Source organism: Biomphalaria glabrata, chromosome 7 (genome assembly GCF_947242115.1).
Source record: "Biomphalaria glabrata chromosome 7, xgBioGlab47.1, whole genome shotgun sequence".
Classification (NCBI taxonomy): domain Eukaryota; kingdom Metazoa; phylum Mollusca; class Gastropoda; family Planorbidae; genus Biomphalaria; species Biomphalaria glabrata.
In genome coordinates, this window is record NC_074717.1 from 17259223 (window position 1) to 17271323 (window position 12101).

The 12101-nt window shown below is 35.3% G+C and overlaps 2 protein-coding genes across 2 annotated transcripts in view; one reads left to right on the forward strand and one right to left on the reverse strand.

Moving 5' to 3' along the window:
- The window catches only part of LOC106070821 (pre-mRNA-splicing factor ATP-dependent RNA helicase PRP16-like), an 89773-nt gene that overhangs the window by 69886 nt on the left and 7786 nt on the right, over positions 1–12101 (forward strand). The window contains exon 21 of the mRNA XM_056036713.1: positions 11381–11529. Coding sequence (XP_055892688.1) covers positions 11381–11529 — 149 coding nt within the window. The remainder of the gene's footprint in view (positions 1–11380; positions 11530–12101) is intronic.
- LOC106051975 (uncharacterized) lies at positions 1584–7250 on the reverse strand. Its single transcript, XM_013207210.2, has 2 exons — positions 7084–7250; positions 1584–5368 (listed from the first exon to the last, which is right to left on the reverse strand). Exons 1-2 carry the CDS (start codon positions 7090–7092, stop codon positions 4412–4414), a joined length of 966 nt encoding a protein of 321 aa, XP_013062664.2. The 5' UTR covers positions 7093–7250; the 3' UTR covers positions 1584–4411.

The following is a 12101-nucleotide window of genomic DNA, read 5'->3' on the forward strand; positions in this document are numbered from 1 at the left end:
CTTAGATATTTCCATGTCTAGTCTAGGTATAATATATGTCTGTGTCTTAGATATTTCCATGTCCAGTCTAGGTATAATATATGTCTGTGTGTTAGATATTTCCATGTCCAGTCTAGGTATAATATATGTCTGTGTGTTAGATATTTCCATGTCCAGTCTAGGTATAATATATGTCTGTGTGTTAGATATTTCCATGTCCAGTCTAGGTATAGTATATGTCTGTGTGTTAGATATTTCCATGTCCAGTCTAGGTATAATATATGTCTGTTTCTTAGATATTTCCATGTCCAGTCTAGGTATAATATATGTCTGTGTCTTAGATATTTCCATGTCCAGTCTAGGTATAATATATGTCTGTGTCTTAGATATTTCCATGTCCAGTCTAGGTATAATATATGTCTGTGTGTTAGATATTTCCATGTCCAGTCTAGGTATAAATATATGTCTGTGTGTTAGATATTTCCATGTCCAGTCTAGGTATAATATATGTCTGTGTGTTATATATTTCCATGTCCAGTCTAGGTATAATATATGTCTGTGTGTTAGATATTTTCATGTCCAGTCTAGGTATAATATATGTCTGTGTCTTAGATATTTCCATGTCCAGTCTAGGTATAATATATGTCTGTCTGTTAGATATTTCCATGTCCAGTCTAGGTATAATATATGTCTGTGTGTTAGATATTTCCATGTCCAGTCTAGGTATAATATATGTCTGTGTGTTAGATATTTCCATGTCCAGTCTAGGTATAATATATGTCTGTGTCTTAGATATTTCCATGTCCAGTCTAGGTATAATATATGTCTGTGTGTTAGATATTTCCATGTCCAGTCTAGGTATAATATATGTCTGTGTCTTAGATATTTCCATGTCCAGTCTAAGGTATAATATATGTCTGTGTGTTAGATATTTCCATGTCCAGTCTAGGTATAATATATGTCTGTGTGTTAGATATTTCCATGTCCAGTCTAGGTATAATATATGTCTGTGTGTTAGATATTTCCATGTCCAGTCTAGGTATAATATATGTCTGTGTGTTAGATATTTCCATGTCCAGTCTAGGTATAATATATGTCTGTGTCTTAGATATTTCCATGTCCAGTCTAGGTATAATATATGTCTGTGTCTTAGATATTTTCATGTCCAGTCTAGGTATAATATATGTCTGTGTGTTAGATATTTCCATGTCCAGTCTAGGTGTAATATATGTCTGTGTGTTAGATATTTCCATGTCCAGTTTAGGTATTATATATGTCTGTGCTTTCTTAATGTCTTTTACAGAAAACGTTGACAGTATGCGACTGATACATATATAAGTTTTACTTACAGCAACCTAGCCCTTTGAAACAAGAAAAACATTCTTCAATTAATTACTGGCGATTAATTATTCTATTTTGGTTCCGACAATGTAAATTAATAATTCAGTATTCAAAGACAGTGCCAAATATTTGGATGTTTTGTCCCTTGAAATAATTGTACACGTTATTTCTCCCAACCCATTCTCGAATGAAGCTGAAACTTTGAACAATTATTTATTGGACCTAACAAAACACGAATCAATAAAAAAAAATTAACCAATTAGTCAATTGTTTATTAGTAATAAATTATTTTATTTGATATCAAAAAAGGAAAATAAGTCGTACATTATTGAGAGATATAGCCTTGGGTTCTTCCCTTTAGATAAGCTTTTTAAAAAAATATTTTCATATTTTGCTAGCTTTTATTTACACATTTTGTTATTTACACTGTCTAATACATTAGCAAGCTTGGTAGCATTTTGTAAAAGTGTATGATTCATTATACAAATAATGTAATGGTCATTTAGTTTTTAGACAAGTAATATAATGTTAATTGGTGCATTATTGTACTACTAATCTAATGGTCAATGAGGCATTATACAAATAATAAATGTTCATTGGTGTATTATTGTACTACTAATCTAATGGTCATTGAGGCATTATACAAATAATATAATGGTCATTGAGGCATTATACAAATAATATAATGGTCCTTGAGGCATTATACAAATAATATAATGGTCATTGAGGCATTATACAAATAATCTAATGGTCATTGAGGCATTATACAAATAATAAATGGTCATTGAGGCATTATACAAATAATCTAATGGTCATTGAGGCATTATACAAATAATAAATGGTCATTGAGGCATTATACAAATAATAAATGGTCATTGAGGCATTATACAAATAATAAATGGTCATTGAGGCATTATACAAATAATAAATGGTCCTTGAGGCATTATACAAATAATATAATGGAAATTGAGACTGTAAGACTAAGACGAAGCTTTATTAATCCTTGTGGAAATGTGTTGTGATGACAAGGACTCTTTTCTCACATAAATAGAACAAGACACAACATAAAGAATTCACTCAGTGAGAACACACAAGCATCTGTATACAATCAATATAATGGTCATTGATGCATTATGCAAATAATGTAATGATCATTGTGGCATTATACAAATAATCTAATCTTTTTGCATTATACAAATAATAGTAAACTTATGTTTTGTTGTCATTTCATGCAGGGCCGGCCCTTACAATTGCGGGGCCTTGAGCTAAACGGATTGAGCGGGGTCCAGTCTGGGTAGGGATACGGATAAAAGTGAAAATTAAGATTTTGTATTAGAAAATAAATTCGTCTTTGCATTTTATTCATTCTTTACTAAGTAAAAAATCACGATCAAATTTACTTTACTTTACGAGCGTTACATGTAGCGAAGTCATACAGTATTTCATCGAAATTCTGTTTCTACATAGATCACTCTCAGTTGCAAGAATTGTTTGTGCATTTTTGACCTCATGTAATTCTTTATTCGTTTGAGGCACGAGAAGCTTCTTTCACCGGATGTCACAGATACGGGTATTGTTACAAATATTCTGAGTGCAGTAAAAGCAGTATCTTTAATAAGTGGACAGAAAAGCTTAAATTTATTGCGGGTGTTTTGGTAGTATTTTGTAGAATATGACACAGATTCCAGATGGCAGATTCATCTTCTAATTCTCGCTAATTTCAGCTGTTCAAATCTCGGCTGCAAGGATCAAATTGCAGTGTCCACAATTCTGTAGAAGCAATTTATTCTGTAGTCATCTTCATCATTTCCAGATGAGTTTTTCACAGATTTATCATACTGCTTTTTTCTTTGACATTTGACTGGAAAGATTGCAACAACTTCCTTGTGCTTAGCCAACTCCTTTGCTGTCTCAAGAATCTGAACAAACCCATCAACTCTCAGTTTCCTTAGCCAAGTCATCAAATTGTTGTACGAGTCCCTTGCAGTGCTCAGATCTACTGTTTCACCTTGCAGTTCTTAACTCACAAAATTGACTTGGAAGAGCACGTCGTACCATAACACAAGTGACTCTAAGAATTTGTACTGCTTCAATGTTTCATACAGTGTTTCTGATTCATTTTAAATTATCGCATCATTAGTCTCTTCAGCTAATTCATCGAGTGCGTCGCATATTTCAGGCAATTGATAGCAAAGTGCTTTGACACTATCTATTCTACATTCCCACCTTAATTCGCATAGAAGTCTTACAGACAGATTGGAAACCTGCTTTCGGTGTTATGACTATCTTTTTGTATCAGCAGAAAATATAGTGTACACGCTTTGTATAGTTCTAAAAAGGTTAACGCATTATGGCATATTTTGAACATGTCTGTACCACCATTCACCAGATTGTAATTATAATTTTTTTATCGCTCGTAGAATTGGCGTTTTTCATAAAGAATGACACCTCACAAATTAAAATAATTTTTATTGATATAATCAAATGGAAATTCAGTTTGACTACAATTGACAACCTCAGCGTAACTACTGTACAATAACAATATAGATGAAAACTTCGAACACCATTCACACACGAAACACATACACAACCAGAGCTTTATGAGTTTGACTTCTATGAACTTCTCGATGACGACAGATGACCTTGTAACACTCTGACCGAAAGTGGGATAAAGGAGTTTTTAAATCTTTCTGTTTTAGTCGTAATGGAAAGGAGACGACCACTTCGTTCAGATCTTATGTAACAGTGGTTTAATGGGTGCAGGTTGTCTTTAAGAATCGTGAGTGTTTTGGAAATGCATCTTTCATGAAAAAGCTCTTCAAGAGATGGTAGCTGTATATGAGTGATATATGATGCTTTTTAAATTAGTCTATTTAGTCTAAGTCTTGGTGCCAGTGAAGAATTGAAACGTTTGTCTATTTTTCAGGAGATTTTATGAGGTTTCAGGATATTTGTATGAGTTTTCAGATTTCCAGGACTTTTTCATATATTTTGCAATTTCAGGATTTACACCAAGAATTAGCGCGGGGCCTATGAAAGTGTGGGGCCCACTGCGGCCGCATTGGTTGCAGTGGCATAAGGCGAGCCCTAATTACATGTGAGTGGAGTTCCGTAATTGTATCTCTAGTGGTAGATCCGGGGCTTTGCCTGAATTGAACACGTCGTCTGTTGGTTGTGGCAATACGCTCTGACTAGCCATGACTGATAACTGAGTAATGCTTAGTACTACCGTATCTGTTGATGATAAATGGGTATTTTTAAGCTGCCTGTCTAGATTAGAAGTCGCTCCTTGAGGACTAATATAATCTGAGTTTGGAATGAAATTATTTGGATTGATTGCATTCAAACCAAACTGTCCACAGGACTGTAGCCTAGAACTGTTTTCCTCAGCACACAAAGTGTTGACATAGCCCTGATTGCTGCAGCTGGTAGTTTCATTAGTGACACCTATCGTTGAGTCTAATGTGTCCTGTGATATTTTGATATCTATGGCCAGTGGCTGTGTTTGACTTGATGTAAGCAGTTTATCATAGGCAAACATCATCTTCTTATCTTTTCTTAACAACCAAATTAAAGCTAGGACGCAAGGTATAAGGAAGACTACCCCAGCCATGATACCAACTACGATTTTCATGGAATCTTGATTGTAGTTGGTACAAGCATGTGAGAGCACACTTGTGTTACCTACAACATATACACATATTGTATAGGTCATGTCTCTGTCTAGTGATGGGAGGTCAAACTCCCTGGAAGTTTTCTCTAGTACTGGGGAATCATAATGCTCATTTTTCTCATTGCTGTAGGTGACGGCAAATCCTGTGAACTGGGTTAGGTTGTACTCACATGTCCAAATAGCGGTCACGTGATCAACGCCTGGTTTGACAGATAGAGTCAGTTTGGAATCATTTCCTGGTGTTTGATCCAGTGTTAGCTGCACGTCATGGAGACTTAAGAGAGATCTTCTCTGTCTGTTTGTCACTGGAAATTGGTTACATTCACCAGGTGCAAACATAGAAATCATACACCACTGCGCCAACATCATAGTTACCTAATGGGATAGAGTAGAGAGAAGCATACTAATTTGAGACTAACATCAAATTATAAAGTATATATATATATATCATTTTCTACGTGTATGTTTTGTCTTCATTTTACCAAGACATTGGAAGTGTGCCAAGCCAGTGATATTCCTCTTTCATTCCTACATGTTGGAGCAACACTTTGATTAGGTTAGGATTTTTTTTTCTATTTAATGCTTCCATCCGGCCCCCCAAAATGTCGGCACAAATTGTAGAAAATCTCCTGTCCACAATAAAAGTTTTAAAAAATATTTCCCTACGTTAGGGTAAATAGTTTGGTAACAAGACACCATATTACTTTTATAAAGAAAGAGTGGCTTTTTGAAACGTTTGTACAGCTTTATCAAACCAGACACATCAATCAGTAAGACGGCATTCTTGGTTTGAGATGTGATTGTTACATTACACATAGAGTGGAGGATTAATGAGCATATTTGCAAAGTCAAAATGAGTCCCCTGTAAAGCTAGTTCACGTTTTCGGTCGTGAATGCATACAAACTTTCAATGTGTTTACTAGCAGTGATGGAAGAAATGAGCCATGAAAAGAAGAATGCTGCTGAAGATGTCAACCTAAGGAGGTGATGTTCTCGTGTAGCAGTGACTTGATGAGTGAGAATGTGCTGATGTACTTACATACCTATCACTTGATGATGATGAGTTTATGTTCTTACATAGCAATAACTTGATAATTGGGAGCTTATATTCTTACATTACAATCGTTAGCTATGGTCTGTGGATGTTCTTACATGGCATTCACCTGATGATTGTGAGATTATGTTCTTACATAGCTACCATTTAATAATTGTGTGTTGGTGTTCTCAGGTAGTGAGTGAGTTGATGTCTTTTACTAATGTTGCCTACATGTATAGTTTGAATAGCCTGGCAGGTCAAACACATGTAACCTACAGGTATAGTTTGAATAGCCTGGCAGGTCAAACACATGTAGCCTACAGGTATAGTTTGAATAGCCTGGCAGGTCAAACACATGTAGCCTACAGGTATAGTTTGAATAGCCTGGCAGGTCATACACATGTAGCCTACAGGTATAGTTTGAATAACCTGGCAGGTCAAACACATGTAGCCTACAGGTATAGTTTGAATAGCCTGGCAGGTCAAACACATGCAGCCCACAGGTATAGTTTGAATAGCCTGGCAGGTCAAACACATGTAGCCTACAGGTCTAGTTTGAATAGCCTGGCAGGTCAAACACATGTAGCCTACAGATCTAGTTTGAATAGCCTGTCAGGTCTAACACATGTAACCTACAGATCTAGTTTGAATAGCCTGTGCAGGTCAAACACATGTAGCCTACAGGTCTAGTTTGAATAGCCTGTCAGGTCAAACATCAAGAAAGACATGATTACGCCATTTGTCAATGTGACATTCTGTTGAAGTTTTGGAGCATCAACTATTGAACGTTGCAAAACACACTTCTTCCATGTAGTTTATAATCTTTGAGTTTTTTTGTTTTTGTTCTCTGTCACATGTCTACATTGCTTTGTGTCTGACAACAGAATAGATTTCAACACTAATACTGCACATACTCATGTAAATACATTAGAAACAAGAGACATGTTTTATCTAAGACACAGAGTACACTTTTAAGATCTAGACAATTAAAGACAAGATACCGATGTTTGTGAGAGAGAAAGATTGAATATTAAGTTGAAGTCCCGATACTTACACTCCACATTGTCTTCTGTTCTTTACGTTCCTGTAATTGTTACCATGAAGTCTGCCTCTAGTCTATCTGAACAGTGTCAAGTATGGCTATCTTTTCACATCCCATCTTTCTCTATAGTCCATTTCCACCCGTTAGATTTCACTCGACACAATTTTTCACTCAATCCAAAAGTTCTGCTCTAAAATTGCATACGTCTTCTTTCAAATAGTTTGCACACGAAACCTTCAATGTTGATCATTCAAAAGAAATGATTATCTTATCAAAGTGTCGCCCTAAGAAACAGAAAGGCTGTGCAAGCGTTCAAATATTATACATTGGTTAGTTACAAAGTGACTTACTATTGTCTTTAGAAAAGAAAACAGATTTTATTTTTACAAAGCTAAAATCATTTCGCCTTTTCTGTCTGTCTAGTAAAAAGTTTGTACATGTTATTTCTCCCACACCCAATCTTGGATCAAGGTGTAATTTTGCACAATTATTTCTTTTATCTGATAACATAAGAATCAATTTTAAAAAATTAATCCCGTAAATTAACTATTGGTAATTAATTACATGTATTACATGTAGTTTGTTTAGCATCTCGAACAAGGGAAAGAAATTGTAGTTGACTGAAGTAGTGGTATAAGCAGAATTAGTCTTCTTTATATGTCGCCACTTATAAAGTAAATTTGTATCAGATTGAAATAAACAATACCTAACTACAATCTTCTATAGTCATACGCATCTCACTAGCAGAGGGATTATGATGTTGGCTTGAGGAGGATTGGGCCATGAGCTGGAATTCAGGTCGTTCTCCTTGTTTATTTTTATTTTTTTTTTTAAATGCTTTTAAAAATCGATGACTGTAAAATTCACCCAAACATCCCTTCCTCTCCTCCCCCCTCCTCCAATTTCCCCACTGGTCCAGAGAAGTGATAGGATCATAGCGTAGTGAGAAAGCTAAAAGCATGAACTAAGCGCTAAACAAAAGCGGTAAAACATTTCTAATCGCACAGATTTGTTGTTGTTGGTCTTTGATCTATTACAAATTTAATTACATAATTGATCCAAACTAATTGATACAATTACACTTAGTATAAGATTTTTTAAAAAAAAGTGATTTTCTTGCATACAATCTGTACACACAGTTAGATGTTCTGTACGTACAGTCAGGTGTTCTGTACACACAGTCAGATGTTCTGTACACACAGTCAGATGTTCTGCACACACAGTCGGGTGTTCTGTACATACAGTCAGGTGTTCTGTACACACAGTCAGATGTTCTGCACACACAGACAGGTGTTCTGTACATACAGTCAGGTGTTCTGTACACACAGTCAGATGTTCTGTACACACAGTCAGGTGTTCTGTACACACAGTCAGATGTTCTGTACACACAGTCAGGTGTTCTGTACACACAGTCAGATGTTCTGTACACACAGTCAGGTGTTCTGTACACACAGTCAGATGTTCTGTACACACAGTCAGATGTTTTGTACACACAGTCAGATGTTCTGCACACACAGTCAGGTGTTCTGTACATACAGTCAGGTGTTCTGTACACACAGTCAGATGTTCTGTACACACAGTCAGGTGTTCTGTACACACAGTCAGATGTTCTGCACACACAGTCAGGTGTTCTGTACACACAGTCAGATGTTCTAGGATTACATTTTTGTCCCTGTTAGGATGTCAAACCTGAAACTAATGCACGAATGTGTTTCTTTTGTTTTTGTTTTTCTTCTTTGACGCAGTCGATCATTGAAAAGATTTATTTGAACTTTTGAGTTTCAGTAGAAAGTATACATTGACTCTATTGTCAACTGATTGTATACTTCACATTGGATTGACTAGTTTTAATGCTCCTAATTAGCTCTTTTAAAAATCATTAACATTAACCAAAAAAAAATGAAGTAAAAATATTTTTTTAATTGACAATAGCATAATAGTTCCGTACAAATCGAAATAATTTTGTTAACATCAAAGTAATTTTCAAAATAGATGTAGACTGTCATCTGAGTCTCTGAGCTTTAAAACTATTACATGATTTTATTATTAATAATTATTATTTTTTATTTTGCAGTGTCCTATTTAGATTAACAGAGATTGAAAAACACTAATGGGTTAACAGCGTAGACCTGGGAGGGAGCTGTACCTAAAGAATGTGGCGATAGTTTTATGGGCCGCTGTGTGGTCCCACCTCTCCCTTATCAAGCTGCCTGAAGCATACGTCTGAACTTTACAAGTCCTTTGACAATTTATAAACGTTAGAGAGATAGTTGTAATCTATACCAAACTTGAGCTCAATTATTCTCTAATAGAACAAAAAAAAAAAAAAAGGCGGGGAGGGCGTGGGGCGAAAGAAGGAAAGAGAGAGAGAGAGAGGAGTTGGAGAGAGAAAGACTTTTGTGTCAAGTCATAGACTACAGCGCTACAATTTAGGATGTACACACTTTAAGGCGCAATGGCGACAAGAGATCAATGCTTGGAAGAGAGAAAGATTGAACTGTCAGTTGAAGTCCCGACTCATCATCTTGTCTTGTTGACTTTCTTAGAATTGTTAACATATAAGTGTAGTTCTATAGTCAATGGAATGGTATCGAGGTGATAATAAGCGTAGTTCTAGTCAATGGAATGGTATCGAGCTAATATTAAGCGTAGTTCTAAACATAAAGTAATTTTTTTAGTCTATGTAGGCTTTTATCCTTTTCACCCGTTAGTTTCACTCGGCACCATTTGTTCACTCCGCCCAACAAGATTACCTACGTCTTTTGTTGAAATAGTTTGCACACGAAACCTTCGACGTTGATCCCTCCAAAAAAGTTTGTTTCATTGTGTAAGATTTCTGTTGTTTCCTGTCACCGAGCTGAGCTGTTTGTTATTTAGGCCTAACTCAATGGCTATGGCGATCATCGCAACTTGCCATCTTTCTGTCCTTCTTTGTCTTGTTCACTAGAATCGACTTTCGGCGTGTAAAAGGGAAAGAATGTTTATGCTAGTTACAATTATGTTCACGTACGTCAGATGTGAGACTTGTGTAATGAGATTTCTCCTCGTGTGCTCCCTCGAACTCTCTCTAGTCCAGAATGTCTTAGAGCTAGAATCTACTGAAACAAAACCCAAACAAACAGGTGTCACGAATTGCTTTGAACCTTCTCAAACAGAAAGATTCAGGCTGGGGTAGGGAACTTAGCATTGATTTATAATGCCACAATACATAATGGCAATAAAAAATCTGGTGGAAAATATTCCTTAGTAAAATGTTTGTTTACCCAGAACCTTTACAACACATCACTTATTAACAACTGTGGTTATCCAAACCCGTTAATATTTTGTCACCTATTAATGTATGTGCTCAGTCACAAATAAGATCACATGACATGATTTATACATTTGACCATCACAGATCACATGACATGATTTATACATTTGACCATCACAGATCACATGACATGATTTATACATTTGACCATCACAGATCACATGACATGATTTATACATTTGACCATCACAGACGATTGCATGACTTATACATTTGACCATCACAGAGAAGACCTCCTGACATGTCTTAAATGTTTGATCATCACAGACATCGACCACAAAAACAAACAGACATAAAAGCTCCTCTTGGCAATCAAATCATTAGTGTAAACTTCATATGTAATGTTTGAGTGAAACTGCTATGGTTATAATTTTTTGTTATGTGTGGTGCACAAATTGTAAAACAAATTTCCTCAAGGATAATAGAAGTATTATTGTTATTATTCTTTAATTATGTCATGCCCTATATCTAGTTTGTAATCTCTCTGCTGGTGCAGCTGTCTTTGTGACTTAGCAACCTAAATGAGATTTTGGCTTGAGACATTTTTATTTTAATTTTGTGTTGGGCAATGTACTTTATATCTTACATTGAGTTGGGATACAATTTGAAGTTACTTCTGATATTAGGTTTTCACAATACAGCTGTTAGGTAGTTAAACTTATACACTTTGAAGTTAATTCTGGGATTAGGTTTTCACAATACAGCTATTAGGTAGTTAAACTTATACACTTTGAAGTTACTTCTGGTATTAGGTTTTCACAATACAGCTGTTAGGTAGTTAAACTTATACACTTTGAAGTTACTTCTGATATTAGGATTTCACAATACAGCTGTTAGGTAGATAAGCTTATTCCTTTTGAAGTTACTTCTAGTATTAGGTTTTCACAATACAGCTGTTGGCTAGTTAAATTATACACTTTGAAGTTATTTCTGGTATTAGGTTTTCACAATACAGCTGTTAGGTAGTTAAACTTATACATTTCTATAATTTTTCAGACCATTGTCTCCATGTTGTCTGTACCTGCAATTTTCTATCGGCCAAAAGGCAGGGAAGAAGATTCTGACGCAGCCAGAGAAAAGTTTATGGTACCAGAGAGTGACCATTTGACCTATCTCAATGTTTATCAACAGTGGAAGAGGAATGGGTATTGTATCTTACAATGACAGTTAAATTGTTTAAGAAAATCTATACAAATTTTTTGCTAATATGCATCAATTTCAATTGTGATGCTTGTTCCTGATTTTAATTTTAGTTAAATTAATATTTAATATATGTTGGCTCTGTTAGGTCAAGGAGTTGCAAAAGGAATAAAGGGGGGGGGGGAGTGTGAGTAAGTAGGATGTAAGTTAGGCCAATAATAGAATATGCATCCTCTGTTAGGGATCCCTCAACTCAAGAACACATAAAGAAACAAGAACAACTGCAAAATAGAGCAGTAAGATTTATAACAAATGAATATTCACGTTTGATTGGAGTAGCACCATTAGTAAAATCACTAAATTTACAGACACTTCAGGACAGAAGAATAAACAGTAAAGTAGCTATAACACATAAAACACTGAATCATAATTATAAATAGAAAAATGAAGCCTAATAAAATTCTAAGAGAGACACAAAGATAGAGGCGCATTTCTTATTACATATATGATATACTAGGACAAATTGGTACAGATACTCCTTCTTCTCTAGTGCCATTAGAGAAAGTCATGGGTTAAT